The 17,593-nt window shown below is 35.0% G+C and overlaps 2 protein-coding genes across 4 annotated transcripts; one reads left to right on the forward strand and one right to left on the reverse strand.

Annotated features, from left to right (window-relative positions):
• On the forward strand, window positions 2,272-9,010 carry LOC105168428 (ranBP2-type zinc finger protein At1g67325-like). Of its 3 annotated transcripts, none has more exons than XM_011088507.2 (10): window positions 2,272-2,425; window positions 2,624-2,669; window positions 3,925-4,040; window positions 4,184-4,457; window positions 4,639-4,706; window positions 5,003-5,051; window positions 5,142-5,251; window positions 5,432-5,456; window positions 5,541-5,686; window positions 7,818-9,010. In XM_011088507.2, exons 1-10 carry the CDS (start codon window positions 2,417-2,419, stop codon window positions 7,872-7,874), a joined length of 900 nt encoding a protein of 299 aa, XP_011086809.1. In that variant the 5' UTR covers window positions 2,272-2,416; the 3' UTR covers window positions 7,875-9,010. The 3 variants fall into 3 exon arrangements, with proteins under 3 accessions (XP_011086809.1, XP_011086812.1, XP_020551645.1); XM_011088510.2 differs by lacking the exon at window positions 7,818-9,010 and adding an exon at window positions 5,946-6,367; XM_020695986.1 differs by lacking the exon at window positions 7,818-9,010 and having other exon boundaries at window positions 5,541-5,868.
• On the reverse strand, window positions 12,737-17,542 carry LOC105168429 (squamosa promoter-binding-like protein 12). The gene is made up of 5 exons (XM_011088511.2): window positions 16,077-17,542; window positions 15,156-15,899; window positions 14,813-14,949; window positions 13,787-14,050; window positions 12,737-13,701 (listed from the first exon to the last, which is right to left on the reverse strand). The coding sequence occupies exons 2-5, from the start codon at window positions 15,839-15,841 to the stop codon at window positions 13,379-13,381; spliced, it is 1,410 nt and encodes a 469-aa protein (XP_011086813.1). The 5' UTR covers window positions 15,842-15,899; window positions 16,077-17,542; the 3' UTR covers window positions 12,737-13,378.

Raw genomic sequence — 17,593 nt, forward strand, 5'->3', positions numbered from 1 at the left:
ATATGAAAGTCTTTAGATATTGATTTAGTTTCTATTTTTTTTTCATTGCCACTGAAGGAGTTGAGAATGCTCAACATCTTAAATTTCAAACTGTATGACAATATCCTAGATTTTTAATTGTATTTTCAAGAAAATAGCTAATGCTTGCAGTTGTATTTCTTATGCTACAGCTTTGTTGTTAATCTAGAAGTTAGATTTGGTGATAGCAATGGTCCTATGATATATCAACTGAGATGAGAGATAACTTCGGCTTCACAAGGCGACTTCTTCACAACATACTACACCAACATCAAGATGCTTTGGGATGATTTGGTTAACTTGGAGTCTCCTCCAAAGTGTGTATCTGCTGCTAGTCAAAGAGTGTGTGATTTGAATGATTCAAATCAAGTAATGCAATTCCTTATGGGACTAAATAGCATTTATGATCATGGCCGAAACCAAAGTAACTAAGGTTTTCAAATAGCATTTATGATCATGACCGGAACCAAAGTAACTAAGGTTTTCTCTATGGTGCTTCTAGTAGAAAAACATATGCAAGTGAATGATAGGAATGGCAATCAAGCGGAGTTTTTCGGGGCCCCGAGCTGAACCCCCTTGGGGGGGGGGGGGGTGGGTTGGTACTCATATTACTAGGTTAGGAGGGTTATGGGTTTTGTTTCGGACCCGCCCCGATTTATTTTTTTAATATTTATTTATTCATATGCAATACATTATTAACAAAAAATTATGGTATTGTATGTAATTTTTTAAATAATTTGCACATATTTAATTTTATATCTGAAATAAAATTATTTGTATTATATAATTCATTTTAAATAAAAAATTATGTTAATTTAAATTAATATTAGTTATTGAGAAATTAAAAAATTAGATACATGTTTTGTTTATTGAAATTATGTTAAATTACCTAAATCTAAAATTATATTATTTATTGAAATAATAAATGATTATTTGATTGTATCCTTTACATTATATAATTCGTTTTAGATCAAAATCTATGTTAAATTACTAAATTTAAAATGATATTACTTAATAAAAAAATAAAAATTTAGTTGAGTGTATACTTTATCTCATACAATTAAAAAATCTAAATTTATATTACTTATTAGATAAAATAAAACATTAGTTGAAATATTTTTTGCATTATATAATTCATTTTAGATAAAAAAAAAATACTATGTTAAATTATTAAATTAAATTGATATTACTTTATTAAAAAAATAAAAACTTAAAATTGAGCAAGGGGTCGAGGTATTGGCAAGGTGGGCGGGGTTTCACGAAGTAGGGCTAGTCTCGGATCTGGACAAACTCGCCCCGTTGCCATTACTAGTGAATGAGAGTACTACAAACTCTTCTATACATGCGGCCTTTCAAGTATAGGATAAAGAATTTAGGAAGGATGCTTAGTTGAAACCACCTTAAAGGGAAAAACGTTTAATGATAAACAGCCGCATATTATAAGAATTGCCAATGACCTGGTCACTCCAAGGAAACCTGCTTTAACATCCATGGAATAACAGATTCATACAAGGAACTGAATGAGAAAAAAGAAGAGTGCAGGTAATGGAAATGTCTTTGATGCTAATGTACATATGCTCCTGACGCAAAATCAGAATTCAATATTTGCAAACATATTGAGAACTAAAATGAGGAAACTTATGAGGGAGGAGAATACACTGTTGGATCCAATCAGGATCAACTATGCTCATGTGGGAGAATTACTACATTTTTCAGGTACTAGATGTGTATCTAATGTTTTAACTTTTACTACCTGGATTGTTGATATTGGTGCTACAAAACATGTTTGTGTTGATCTGAACGAACTCCTCATCTATACTAAACCTTTGTATAAAATCATTGTACATTTACCTGGTGGATCACAAGAATCCGTTTCACATATTGGCACAATTAAACTCTGATCGGATCACACTTTACCAACTCTTTCACATTCCTAACTTCTTAGTGAATCACTTGTCGGTTGTGTAATCATTTACTTGTGACCTTTTTATTCATTATAAATATCCCCTTATTATTTGAAAAATTCTAAATGTTTTCTTGAAATTAAAAATATCACAATTAATGTCCTTCTATAATAAAGAGTATTTATTATAAATAGAATATTTATAATTTTAAGAGATATTGATAATTTATTAAATAATGAAAAAATATTTATAATTATAATAAATTTTAGAGAAGTCGGTTTAATTATTGAAAAAAAAAACGACAAAGGAAAATAAAAAAAGAAAATCCTTCAATACTCACTCGCCCAACTGTGTCTCTCTCTCCTTTCCCTCTTTATTACTTGCCCAATTGTCGATTCTCTCTCTTGGGGCCAAACGCTCGGAGCTTAGCGGAAGTTCTTTCTCAAAATTTTCCATCTTTTCCCTCTGAACTGTATTAATATTTCATTTTCTTCATGTCTCAGGTGATTCGAATTTACTCTTTACGTTATCAGTTTGTTCGTTTCTGAATGATTCTGAAATGATTAGGAGTTATGTGCTTTTCGAATAAAATTTTTATGTGTTTCTGATGCGTGTTGATAAATTCAATAGTAAGATCCATGCAGTGAAAACCGTCTTTACTATTAACTTCTGTTTGAATTAATTTTTTTTGTTCATTTTAGGTTGATAGCAGAAATTCTTCAGCTACTAAACGTGCGCGAATGGATGGTATGCTTTTCATCACCTTTACTGAAAATGCTTTTGTTTTTTGTGTCATACATGAGCCTGTTGTGCAAAATTGAAGTGTTTTTCTGTTAATCATATCATGTGTGCTTTTCTCGTTAAAGTAGAGAGTAATGTATATGGCTGTGTGGCATCTATTGTGCCAACTGCTAACAGAAACCCTGATACTAGTTGGTATCTTTTGAAAGATGATATGCATTTATTGGGATTAGATCAAACAATCCATGATTTTCTCTATTTAATTTGGTGGATAGCAGTTTTAGAAACTTGGCTGGGAAGTACTATGTGAGGAACTTGTTGGGCACTAAAATCAAGTTTTATCGAGAACAAATGACTGTAAAGTGGTTGGAATGTGTTGATAACTTATCTGGTATGTAATATGCTAGTTTGACACGTGGGTTATGCATACGTGAAAATATTGAATATCGTGCAGAAATAACATTTTGACTGGTGTATAACAGTTGTTCAAAACTTGTCTGACGAGACGTAAATATGCACATATGTACAACATTACCGTCTTACTGGGCAGTTTTACGATTTAAGTTTCCTTCTATGTATAGTTGTTTGAGTCATAAGGCCCAAATTTTATTGCTTGTTTATCAAACATGTTAAATATGTTTGAACATGATAGAAATGCTGGTTTGTTTGTAACTTTACTTTCATACTCACTCATGACAGATCATTCCGTGATTTATGAACTTTCTACTATGAAAAACTTGCAAGTCCAAACAAAATTAGCAAGTATGCTGATGTATAATCATTTTCAGTTCCACCAGATGCCAAATGTAAAACAGGCATTAACATTTCCCAGATTTTTATGTGACATTTCTTCATGTGTTTGCATTGGAAAATGAAGTTCACCATTCAGAAGCATAGGTTACAGGTAAAATAATTTGCTACACTTGATGATAATCCTATATGATGGACCTTCACACATGTAGTTCTCCCAGTGGCTCATACCTTGTTCTGTTATTTTCCGTGGTGGGTAAATGATATTTAGATTCGTCTGCAGTGTACTATCGAAAAGTTGCATTAGTTCTTATATGGTATTTAAGTTTTACTTTAGATTCATTGAATAATTTCACGGATTTTTTAGGATATGAACTAAGTTATTGGAAAGCGCAAACAGTCAAATTAAATTTATTTGCCCCTCCTTTGTAATGTTTGTTTTTTTCTTCCATATGTCAGTTACTGTGATACCATTTTTCCTGGCATTTATTCAAGCCTGTTGGGTTTGTAGGTGGCCGTAGGGAAGATGACTGGACCTGTCCAAGCTGTGGAAATGTCAATTTCTCATTTAGAACAACTTGTAACATGCGCAACTGCACTCAGCCTAGGCCTGCTGATCACACCTTTGTAAGAGTTCAACATATTTAAAATCATGACTTTCTGAGAGTTAACAAGATAAAAAGCTGGCTGTATTCTCTTTCATGAAACTAAGATCAAGATTTTTTTGGCTGGGCGGTTTTTTACTAACTTGAATGACATGTCTATTTCAGAAATCTACTGTCAGACCAATCCAAACACCTCAGGGCTGCTCATCTGCAGCTCCCTATGTTGGCGCTGGTGCACCCTCCTCAATGTACATGGATATACCTCCTTATGGCCCTTCTTTGTTGAATGGACCATCTATTCCTCCATATGACATGCCATTTACTGGGGGTTTGGCATATCGTTACAACTATGGAAATCATCTTTCTGGAGGTAGCCCATATCGGCCCTTGCATTCGGCTGGTCACCCTCCTTATACAAGTGGATCAATGATTGGAAATGGTATTTCTCTTTGTATTTTGTTGGCGCCAACTTAAATATTATAACAACACAAGTAGTTTCTTAAAATGCATGCCCCAAATTGATAACATCGATCTTTAAGATGGTCTTTCTTTCATATGCCATCCCAGATATTGTTATCTTCTGCTGATTGGATGTCCCTTGTATTTTTTCCACCTTGTAGGTGGGATGTATGGTGTGCCCCCTCTCATGGATCGATATGGTCTTGGTTTGAGTATGAGCCCTACCATGGTAAGTTTAAAAGTAAAATGTTGTGGAGTTTACCCCTAACTCAATCATATGTGTATCCGGTACTTATGCAGAGTAGTGATCTTTTATTTGTAGCTAACATTGTGATCATGAATTGATGATGGTAAAAACTATAAGTAGTTTTTTATGTTCTCATAACCTGTTTATTCCAAAAAATTTCTATCTCTGTTGTTTCCACATAATAGTGAAGTATATATTTCTTTTTCTTACTTGGGAAATGAGTTCATTCTATATGTCCCATTGTTTGCTTGACTATAATGGGGTCGTACAAACTGCAGGGTCTGAGACCTGGATTTTTACCCGAGGATAAATCTCAGAAGAAAGCAGGTGCTATGTGATTCCTCGTGCATCCCTAATCTCATTTTTGACCTGAATTAATGTTTTTTATGATTTATCATTTGCTTTTGTATTTGTTAGATGGTACTCCTGACAATGATTGGTCATGCCCCAAATGTGGCAATGTCAATTTTTCATTTAGAACAGTTTGCAACTTGAGGAAGTGTAATACAACGAAGCCAGGACCGCAGGTTTGGATTTCTACCGTTTGGTGTTTCACACCTTAATTTTATATGGTGTCATGAACTGTTTACTACTACATTGCATAGTGAGACATGATGAACTGAGTCTATATGTTGGTTTTGCAAGTTTTCTTGACTTCGAACTCTTTAGTCTAAAATTGTTCTGAATAGTTTTTATGCTGAATGCAGGGTGCCAAATCAGGCAAGAGCTCGTGTAAGTACTATTTATGACAATAGTTTTTTGTCATAACATCAAATATAGATTCACACTGCTTATGATATTGTGATTTATAACCAGACATGCCAGAGGGAAGCTGGAAGTGTGAGAAATGCAACAACATAAACTATCCTTTCAGGACCAAGTGTAATAGACAGAACTGTGGTGCTGATAAACCTTCTGAGACAAAGAAGTCTCCGCCAGAAGCAGCTGATGAAAATGATAAGGTCTGTTGTGTGATACTGTTCTGTTCGTCACATTTCTTAAAATTGTTTATTTCTTGTGGCCTTCCGTATTTATGTAACATAAAGAATTCAGTAAATACCCACAGTTCCAATATGTGTAAGGATTTACACTTCATAGAAGCACTTGCTGATACTGCTATTCTTTTCTGCATTTGATTCTTGAAGTGTTTGCTTGTGCATTTCTTTTACTTAATTTTCTCTTTTTTTGTAATCTATTAATTTCCATTATCTAATGTTCCAGTGAGTATTAGGCATGTTTGAGAAGGTCCAGAGTTGTCGTCCAGCGTTGCTCAGTCTTGGGTGTCTGAAAGTCAGTCATGTCATCACCCTGTTGCAGTGGTTGTTGAGTTACTCTGTCTTCTTAGTTGTTGTATTAACTCTAATGGTTCTTGTGGTCTTTATCCTTATAAAATTGCATCATGTGTCTGCCAGATTATTCTTGCTAGAATTTGAGTTTGTTCTGATTTCTATTTCTAGGATTTTGTATTTCCTTGTCTCATAGTCTAGTGGTGCAATAACTTGCATATGGGGCTATATTTATTTAATCTTCATCTCGTTTAGTTCTCTTTGCTCTTCAAGAGCCTTTTTTCGTGGGTCTCTGAAGTCCTCAGTTTTCTAAAGCATGCATTTTCTATGGGATTGGTAGCAGCAATTGTAGTAATTATTTTGACCTCAGTGGCTGCTGCATAATTTATAACATTCTTTGGTATGGAAGTTCTATATTTAGTATCTTCTGGTGGCTTTTTTGAGTTGTTTACTCAAATCTTTGTTTTGAAATGGTTATGTTCAGGATCACTACAAGATTCAGATGGTAGTCTATTTCTTATTTTAATTTTGATGGTGAAAAAGTGCCAAAGTTGTTAGATATTGAGTCTGAGACAAGATGTTGCTGCCAACATCTTACATTGTCTATTTGCATGTCACTGTGATGCAAACTCGGGCATTAGCTTTTCTGAGTTTTGGGGCTTTGCTTGGTAATCATGTGTTTTTCTGTAAGTCGACATGTTCACTTACAAAGGTGACTTAGCAACATATCTTAAGGTCATGGCATATGGATGTTGAGATTATTGTTGTTCACTATGTACCACAATCACGATGAATGGTTTTCCAAATTAGGCCAAACAGGATTTGCTTTTATTTGATTGTACTCTTGCATTGGTGGGTCATTTCTCCATTTTAGATTGTACCCTCGACATTTTTGGTTCGGAAATTGTTTGATTGCTTCAAGATAAATTTTGCCATCTGATGTTCTCATTTTAGGAGCATTCATGTGCAATGAGTGCTCCATTCATGTGTAGGAACGAAGGTAGTGGCTATATAAGTTTGTGTAGAAAATCTAAATGCATTTTAACATATAGTATTACTGTCTGTGTGAAGAAAAGGTCGTTAGAACAGTGGTCTTATAATAATTGGTTTTGCATTGTGCATGTTGCTGATACATTTTTGCTTTGCTTTTAGCACCTTTGCCTGCTGATGTCCCTCGGATTGGATTTTAGGTGAAATTATTTAAAATGCGAAAAAAAAATTAAAGATTTGGGGTTGTTGGAAAAGTATTAAAAATCTAAGTGGCACCGCGGTGGCACAATTTTTATTTAATTTTTTTCTTTTTTAACGTCACCACAGCAATATACCGCCGTGACATATTGAAAACAAAAAAAATAATAAAATAAGCCACCGTGTTGGCATGATTGATTTAATTTTTAAAAAAAATATAACAGTTGAAGAACCCCTATCTAAGATAGCGGTTCTTCACTAGAAAAACAAAAAGAAAAAAAAAAAAGTAGTCAACACAGCAGCCTGCAAAAATGCAAGCTGCTGTGTATCAGGTGCTGAGCCATCGCAAACTGTCAGTGCGGTGGCTCAGCATCCCCTTTTGGCCACACTTCTTTAAGTGTGACCCATGACATTGCAGCTCACACTATTTAAATGTGAGCTGAAATGGAACCGATTCACAACACAAACAATATTTACACATTTCTCCTGCATTTTTGTTCTTACTCTGGCACAACACAACAACCATTGCATTAAAGTTTTTGTACCTTTTTTTTTCAAAAAATTTTGAGTGATTATGGCTAATTTTGACCCTATTGATACAAGTGTTTTGTATGGGCAGTTAAATCATCGGTCAGGAAATGTGTCCGGAAATCCAGATACAACTTTATCCGTATGATGCGGTGACATAGCTTTCTTTCGCGTCCTTCAACTAGTCCCACGTCACACGCTTTTTGCAAGTGCTCCAAAATATGGGTTTCTTGGTGTTTTACAGTGTGGGCATATTGAAATTGACACCCACTTAATAACTGCATTAGTAGAGAGATGGCGTCCTGAGATGTATACTTTTCATTTATCGGTTGGCGAAGCAACTGTAACACTGCAGGACATCGCTATCATCTGGGTACTCCCGGTGGAAGGTAATCTTATTATCGAGTTAGATACAAGGTATAGTACTCAGCGGTGGCAAAATTATTGTCATCAATGGTTGGGTTTTATGCCAAATGAAAATACTTTCAAATGGTCAAGAATAAAACTAATAGTTTTACATGAATTTTTACTGGAAAATACATGTGATGAAGATAGCCTGTTTGAGGTTGTGTCAGCCGGTCCGACTCGAACATTTGGATACCGTGAACTGGAAAAGTTCATAATTTCACGTTCGATCGTACGGGCTCGCGCTCGATTTTCTCTTAATGATTGTTGATCATCTCTGGAATTTTCATAGTCTACCACTAGCTGCTCCATTCTATTATACTGGTAAACAAAATCAAATTTGCGGCGTAAGCATCATGCTAAAGTAAATGAACATTAAAAAAAAAAGAAGGTGCTTACCACATATTCCCAATCACGGGTGTCAGTTGGTGGATAGCTTGGCGTGTTCGTTGACAATATGTTATGTAAAATCTGGACCCGAGTAATTTAGTGATATCATTTCATATAGTCAAGAATGGTATCACGATCGCCTTCAATAACGGGTCCATCCACCACCAGTGATTTCACATCGTTCCATTTTGCAACATAGTCCGAGTGAACGTTGCCCAGTCCATGTCTTGACGTCCCTGCCTATTTATTGTGTGTAAACGCCGTTCACTTATCAATGAGTTTGGGGGATGTCTTGCACATAGCTAAATTGGAGGAGAACCGTTTCTGGGTGATGCATCTCCACCAGCGAATAATTAATCAATGGGCAGTGTATATTCCACGGTATGCGCATTGCATAAAATGGCAATGCATCAAGCTCGCGTGTATTACCATCATACAGATTCCAAATAAACTACAATATCATATCACGCCAATCAATATATTTGGAAAAAATCAATTAATCGGAACGGTGTACCTCATTTGTTTGCATATGATCAACATGTTCCTTATTATACGTAGAGCATTGTGCGTCGTATGAGTATGAGATATATGATACGACCACCTAAATCAAAATTAAGAAAAGTAATTGGAATCAAAATTCTTTATGATTATATAAATAAAAAAAATGTTCATACCGTGCAGCATATGGAGGGATAGACAGGATGTTTCAGGGTCCATTATGGTTGGCATTAGATTTGAAGTTTCATTCGAGCGATTGGGTGCAAGTATTATGATGCGAAACCATGCTCATATCTGTAATAACTATATGGCACTGCCAATATTAGTTTTACCTTGTTGTGATGTTGTACACAACTCCCGATATAGATAAGTCAACACTGTTGAACCCCAATTTGAGGTATATTCCTCGTGTATGTTCTCCATATGTCGTAGATACAACAGCGACACGGTGCTCCTCGTAGGATCAGGGCACAATATCCCACCAAAAATGCACATGTCACATATACGTGCCTCCTGTAATACAACCTCAAATAGGCTATCTTAATTACATGTATTTTTCAGTAAATATTCATGTAATACTGTTAGTTTTATTCTTGACCATCTGAAAGCATTTTCATTTGGCATAAAATCCAACCATTAATGACAATAATTTTGTCACCGCTGAGTACTATACCTTTTATCTACCCCGATAATAAGATTACCTTCCATCGGGAGTGCCCAGATGATAGCGATGTCCTGCAGTGTTACAGTTGCTTCGCCAACCGATAAATGAAAAGTATGCGTCTCGGGACGCCATCTCTCTACTAATGCAGTTATTAAGTGGGTGTCAATTTTAATATGCCCACAATACAAAACACCAAGAAATTCCATATTCTGGAGTACTAAATACGAGTGTGACGTGGGACTAGTTGAAGGACGCGAAAAAAGCTATGTCACCGCATCGTACGAATAAAGTTGTATCCGGATTTCTGAACACATTTTCTGACCGATGTTTTAACTGTCCATACAAAATACTTGTATTAATAGGGTCAAAATTAGCTATAATCACTCAAAATTTTTTGAAAGAGAAAGATGCAAAAGCTTTAATGCAATGGTTGTTGTGTTGTTCAAGAGCAAGAAGGCACTGGTTGTGCAAGAACAAGAATGCAGGGAAAATGTGTAAATGTTTGTGTTGGGAATGAGTTCCATTGCAGCTCACACTTAAATAGTGTGAGCTGCAATTTCACGGGCCACACTTAAAGAAATGTGGCCAAAAGGGGGTGTTGAGCCACCGCACTTACAGTTTGCTATGGCACAATGCAGGCTGCTGTGTCGATTAATTTTTTTTTTTTGTTTTTTAGTGAAGAACAACTATCTTAGATAGTGGTTCTTTAACTGTTACATTTTTTTTATTAAATTAATCATGCCACCGCGGTCAGTATTATTTTTTTTTTTTGTTTTCAATATGTCACCGCGGTGACGTAAAAAAAGAATTTAAATTACAGATACACTTCCAGTATTTTGTAAAAATTATAGCTATTACTCTGAGGGTGTTGGTGTAATGTGTTTTTGGTGAGTGTCTTTGTAAGTTGTTTTTGAAGAGGAGTATAGTCGTAATTACAACTATAATCCTAAAAGGTGCATTTGTAATTTTTTACAAGATAATAGGTAACGATGTAATTTATCCTAATTTTGTATATTTTAAAATCATTTATAATTTTATGTTATTTTTGGTTGTGGAGAAAACAAAATAAATAGTTGATTAATATAATTATGATTTGTAATATTTAACTAAATATGTTTTATTTTTAATAAAAATTTTGAACTATTGAAATAACAAACTGAAGTAGGGGTGATAGATGAGTTTGCGAGCAGACTCGAGCTCAAGTTCGACTCGATTTTGAATTTTATACTCTATTCATAAGCTTGCGAGGTGGTTGATGAGCTTATTCCATTTTTTCTATATATTTTTATTTATAAAATTTTTATATGTTTAATAATATAGTCAATACTTTATTAATTTTAGTATTAAAATTGATCATATATAATAATTAATTTTAATTTTAGATAATTATAAACTATGGTACTTTTATTTATACATTTAAATTTTATAAAAAATTGTGCTTAATTATTAATTTAGTAAGTTTTAATATATTTTTAAAATAATTATTTGATATGACACATAAATTTTATGTTATGTTTGGTACTAATTGTAATCTCTTATCCTTTTTTAAATTAATAAGTCCTAACAATTAATTTATAATCTTTTATATCACTTTGGGAGTTTTATACTTATCAAGATATGCAATCTATTTATTACTTGTAAATTTATGCTACAAAATTTGATGAATTTCATGAATTAATCTGAAGATAATATAATAATGATGATGATGATAATGATATTTTAATTATTTTTACTGTTAATTTATTATATATATATATGATGAGATAAATCACTATTTTTTACTTGGTTAAAAAAATCATCTATTAATTTTTTTTTTTTTGTATAAAATAAGATCAATAACTATAAAAAAATAACTTATATTTATTTTTTTATTAATATTAATAACTATAAATTTGCTTAACTCGAGCTCAAGTCTTAAGAACTCGTCGAGCTCGAGCTATAAAAAATAAATTTGAGCTTGACCTTGAGCTCATAAAAATAGTCGAGCTCGGTTTGTTTATACCCCTAAACTGAAGCATCAAAAAATATTTAGTAACTACAATTCAATTAAGTATTTGGTACATTATTTTGGCATATTGAATTGTTTTGTTTATTAAAATTTCGATTGTATTTTGCTGAATTGAACACTCTAAGAAGCAATAATTTAATAGTTGCTAGAAATCAGAGGTTCATTATGCTTTTTTTACCCCTAAAATCAAATGAAAACTAATTTATTCAGAAAATATTTTATTTATATAATTTTAAAATAAGATTGAAAAAATTGTATAATCATGATTATAGTAGAATCTTTCTTCAAATTCATAACATTATCAAAATTTATATTTGATTGATTAATAGAGAATAAGTATGATGAAATTGGACTCATGGTCTGATTGAATTTAATTAAACACTTTATATAAACATCTTTCATTTGTTGGTTGATATTATTAAAAATGAATGACATTTGATTGACTGAAAGAATATTAAATACGAAGAAACCTATTTACGGCTTATGATTTAGTTGAATTTATTTAAATACTATCTAAGCCTAAGTAAAAATGTTTAAATTCAATCCAACCCAAAATAATTGGGTTGGGATCATGGTTTGAACGCATAGTGTAAAGATTATATTATTTATTTTATCCGTATTAATATAGTTTTTTTTTTAATTTTTACTCACAAATAGCGGTTATTCACACAATAACACCCAATTTTCAAATTACCAAAAATAGGTCTTATGCATTTTTCAAACACGTTTATCAAATACTACGATTTCTTCGTACATAAGATTTTCCTCAATTATTTCATCGAACTAATTTCTTAATTTCTCGTTAACGTTTCTTCCATTTTCAAAGTATCCCTTAAGCTCCCCAGCAACACAAACTTCTCAACTTAGAATTTGAATATGGAGGAAATTCTCCATTCCACCGTTGTTAACGTGAAGAAAATCTTAATTCTCTAAATATTGCACCGTCGTATTTCCTCTTTGATGCGAACGTGGAGAACAAATCAGTTGGAGCAGTAGAGGACCAAAAACATAGAGGAGGCAGCGTGGTGGTTGAGGGTGGCAAGACATGGAGGTAGAGCAACACAACTGCTTGGTATGCACTTATTTTCTTTGGCTTCGTGCAACTTTTTGATGAATGCTTTTTCTTTAATTTTTTTAAGTTTTTATTTTTTACTATGGAAGTACATTCATTAGGATGGGTTTTCTTTTATTAAATTGGTGAAGGTCACCTGTCTGAGAAAAATGGTGAGAAGGAAGAGAAAAGTTCCTCATGGAGGAAGTCTGTAAAAAAGAAGCCTCAATGAGCATGAATCAACATAAATAGGGGTATTGTTGGTGTATTGCTGGTATCTTGATTACATTCTATAATTTTAGGGCCAAATTGCAGGGAGCCCTCCTGTGATAGTCATGATAGGCAATTTACCGTATCAAAATATGATTTTTAAGTGAAGAACCATGCAAAATGCATCAATCAGAATGTCCCAAGACAAACAAACAACTCTGAACCGAACAAGATCGATCCCGAAGAAAGTTGTTCAAATGGTCTGCAGATGAATTTTTTCAGACTCACACAGGAATGTGACAGCTTTATTAACCATGTACCAGTAATCATAGACATCAATTGCAATAAGTCAATATCTATTTTTCCAATTAACCTTACACGATTGTTAAGTGTTAATACATATTCTTTGACATTGTTTTTCAATGGTCAGTTCAATATGTTAGAATAGAAATCAGCCTCATATGGTGTTTTGAGAAGCTGGACTTCCTGAAAGTTACCGTTCGTGGCCACACGAGGTTGAGTTGGTTGATGTCCGGTGAGCCAGAATTGTGAAGAAGAGAGCGGGACACCTTCTGGGGTTGCATGCATCATACGCTGATCCACACTGGTCCCAAGTTCATCCATTTGATTGTTTACAGGCATCAATTCAGGTCCACATGAACTCCACGAGTTGCTTGACAGAAGAGAGAGAGCACAGCGATACTCCGGTGCTGCATCTAAGTGGGAAGACATAAGGGGTCCCTTGGAACCTGGAAAGTCAAAGAGAGATATATTGTTCACATGTGACTATCCAAACACGCGAGAATTCAGGTTATCCCCTGAAGCAGTACCAACCTGGATCCAAAACTGTAGGTATGGAGCTCTTCGACACCAAAAAATCATTGGCAGCAGTGCCGTGCATATCGATGGCGTGTGGCAGATTGATGCCTGGCATATGCATTTGCTCATCAGTACCTCCATCTCCATTAGACTTGAAATGATATCCTTTTGTTAGGGTGAACTTGGAGTTGCTAGCGCCATCCCATGTGGTATTAGCAGGATTTCTGGAGTGAATAAGTGGAGCATTGTTCAACAGAAAACTAATTTGTTGCCTTGCCTCTGCACGTATGGAAGGCAAATAGTCAGAACTATCAACAATAACAGGCTTAGACTAAATTTTCAGCGGAAAGTAAACAAAGCCGATGCTATCAAATCCTTTGTCCCCTCTTCTAATGATTCTATACCCCTTACCTTTTGAGTTTTCAGTGTGGGATTGTTCTTGTTGTTTTGTCTGGGGGTGGAAAAAAATGAGAAAAGCAGAACTTAAAATGGGTAGGAAAAAGCAGGCTAGCTAAAAATAAACTACTGGCCATGTGACACAATTGCTTTGAAGATCAAACTATTTGGTGATGTTACTATTGCGTCAAATCCTGAATCTTCCGACATAATTGTGCCATATAGCATCAGACTATACGTAGACAATCGACACGGAATTTTTTTTCCTCATGGTAAAACTCCAAAACTGGTCCATGTTTTTCTAACAGAAAGAATTCTAGAGACAGAAACCGCACGGATAGTCCTATAAGAAAAGCGACCTGATTCACAAAATGAATACGATTAATTATTTCAGAAATAAATAATATATCAGACGTCGGTTTTACATGTGTTTTACCTCCACAGAAGAAAACTATATGAAATAGATAAATCTGCAGACAAGCTAGCCATGTAAGCTCGAATGTAAGCATATTAGCATGCATTGCATTTATGCGTAATTCCATAGTGATCGAGGAAAAACCAGCAAGATGTACTTCCATACTGATAGTGGGGCATCCAACAAGATTAAACAATATTAATTAATCGAGTAAAACCTAGACACAATACCATAAAATGGTGATGAGAGCCTTGTCGAATTAAACTGGATAGCTTCCTGATGTGGCTTCCTGCGTCGTGCATTATGATCCGATAGTCTTCTTCGACAACTGCGCTTCTTTTCGTCAAATTCAGACAAGGTATGGAACCTTCAAGCAACAATTTACGAAGAAATAAATCTTTGTGATTCCCAACTGGCTAAGAGCATGTGCATGAATGGAATCGTTGTGCAGTTATAAGTAGGTCATGTTGGAATTTACAGTTGGCCAATGAAATTTAGAGTCAGATATATGGTATTAACTGACAAGCAGTTGCATGTAATTTTACAAGTACGGTTCTTCTTGTAGAACATTACCTGCTACACTGTTGGCAAAACCGCCGTTCAAGGCCTCCAACAACAACCTTTGGGCATTTGGAATGGCTGTCACAAACTCTATGCTTTCTGTGATATTCTTTAGCTGTTGAAAGATCAATATTGCATCCCTCAACTACACAGCGTGGTATGGGAAGATTTTGACCCAATGACTTAGTTTTCTTCAGTGAAGTAGCAGGAGTAGGCATCGCAGAAAGAGGTGCAGTCTTAACATTGCCTCCAGCACCGCTATTCTCAAAATATGTCCTCTTTCCAAGTTTCAAACCAATCAACGGTTCCACAGAGCCAATGGAAGCATCCATGAGTGGAGAAGTTCCAGAAACATCAGCTCCTTCCATTTCCATCTTCTTGCTAAAATTTCCTGAAAAGCCCTGAAATGTTATGAGGCCAAAATTGGGATTTTGCATGCCATCCTTTGTCGAGGAGTCAGTAGAAGCCGATATCGAGCTCTTAGCTGAAGAAACATGCCCACCATCTGAGTCAGAAGCACCACTGTTCCCACCACCTGCGGAGAGATTGAAGGATCCAGCATCAATTTGTCCATCATCAACAATCGTCCAGTCTGCTAATTGCAGCTTCTTGGGACTTTCAATTGCTTTTGAACCAAACCCCAGAAAGTTTTCCCAGTCCCACTTTGAATTCCACTCCATCTCAGCAAAATGGCTCATTAATGGACTTTCTCAAATCTCCTTGTCCCCGCAATGCATCATAAACTAGGCACTGGATCTGCAAAGTGTAAAATCGAGAAACCAAAAACATGCTTAGAAAGGAAAAATTACAACACTAGAGAAGCAATTCCACATATCAAGCACACAGTAATAAGGTACAAGTCATCATAGAAGGATCAACTGACAAGGAGAGCATATGCAATCAAGTTCTCAAGAAATTATCAGAAAACATTACCTTGGAGATATGAGAAGTACTGAACCCATGGAGAAGCTACAATCCCGGATACGTGAAGTCAGAAAATCAGAAAGTGGAAACTAACACACTTCTTTACGAAAACACAGGTGCAGATCAACTCATCACCACAAGAACACAGCAGAGAATTTCAGATTCTTCTAAAAGCAGAGCAACAAAGACCCATTCATCACCAAAAAGTTCAAGTCAATCAAGATTTTTACAGCACAGAATTTCAGATTCTTCTCTTAAGAATTCTCCACAAAGATTTCCAACACAACTTCCCACCAGAGACTAGACTAATTCTCCAGGAACAGAGTCACAACATTTACCCTACCATATAATTCAAGGCAGAGAATTTCTCTCTTATTTCCAGGCAAGAGAAGAATGTGAAAAACGACAGTATACTCCTCTTCTCTCCTGACCTCTTTACTTAGCAGGTCAGATAACTGAAAAAAGATTTTTACTATTTACTGCTCACTATTTAACCACCCTTTTATGAGAACAATCAAAATTCTCCTTTATCTCTTTCTTTTTGCTCTTTATACCTTTACCAAAACTGATGTTTTTAACTGCTCACTTCTTTCCTGTAAGGGAGACAGCTATCAATAGGGATGAGCATGACTACGATTTCATATATATACATACTTTTTTTACAGAAAAAAGAAAGGCCTCCATTTGTCACTTTCAATGACTTTGACACCAACTCCAAAATAAAGAGTAACCCAATAAACTATGAATTTTCACAGTTCCTTGGTCCAAAAATGTTTATCAAGAACAGCACACCACTGAAAATCTATATTTATTTGCTTCAGAATTTTCACCCTTTGATCGATGGTTAAAAAATGAAAAAGAAAAGAAATATAATAGAAAAGCCCATGGTGGTTGATGGGGCAGTTATGGTTCCCCATTTAGGATTCTTTATTGGAATCAACAAAACTTTTCCCCCCAGAGCAACAAAGAAAATGTTTTCCCTTCTCCAAGAGAAAATCAAGAATAGGAAAAACGAAAGCACACCGCTGACGACGTCGCTTTGCCCATCCTCAATGACGTGGTAACACCTCAGACCACAACACCCCAACCCCCAAGCCCAATCCCAGGCAAAAAAAGGAAAAAGAAAAAAAAGAATATTTGCAGAGGCAAAAGAAGTAGAGAGAGAAAGAGCATCAATTTCCAAAGCGGAAAGCTTTCGCCCTTCCCATCTCCTTCAGACATTTTGGGAAACTTTACAGCTACTAATCCCCCGTTACTGGAAAAGACTTACCTCTGCTGCTTCTCCAAAAATAGCAAGCACAACAACAACTACCACATCCCTAACCCAGCCCTTCATTAATTAGCTCTTACTTTCCCCCAGCTGAAAACCATCTCCCCTTTCGGAACAAGTAATCATTAGAGCAGCACAGAGTTAGTTAATCCGACAGCAAAACATATGATTAAACAACCAAAAAAAAAAAACAGACAGAAGGATGATCAAACGACAGAAAAGGGCGAAATCAGTTGATAAGGAGAGAGAGAGAGAG

Source organism: Sesamum indicum, linkage group LG8, assembly GCF_000512975.1.
Source record: "Sesamum indicum cultivar Zhongzhi No. 13 linkage group LG8, S_indicum_v1.0, whole genome shotgun sequence".
Taxonomy (NCBI): domain Eukaryota; kingdom Viridiplantae; phylum Streptophyta; class Magnoliopsida; order Lamiales; family Pedaliaceae; genus Sesamum; species Sesamum indicum.

Bases quoted from the DNA above. Each gene is read 5' to 3' on its own strand.
- LOC105168428 (XM_020695986.1), top strand. The intron at 4,458-4,638 runs GTATTTCTCTTT...TCCACCTTGTAG, and splicing joins TGGATCAATGATTGGAAATG to GTGGGATGTATGGTGTGCCC. The intron at 4,707-5,002 runs GTAAGTTTAAAA...TACAAACTGCAG, and splicing joins TGAGTATGAGCCCTACCATG to GGTCTGAGACCTGGATTTTT.
- LOC105168429 (XM_011088511.2), bottom strand. From the start codon at position 15,841: ATGAGCCATTTTGCTGAGATGGAGTGGAATTCAAAGTGGGACTGGGAA. The intron at 14,950-15,155 runs GTAATGTTCTAC...TGTTGCTTGAAG, and splicing joins TTTTGCCAACAGTGTAGCAG to GTTCCATACCTTGTCTGAAT. The intron at 13,702-13,786 runs GTTGGTACTGCT...TTGACTTTCCAG, and splicing joins ACCTACAGTTTTGGATCCAG to GTTCCAAGGGACCCCTTATG.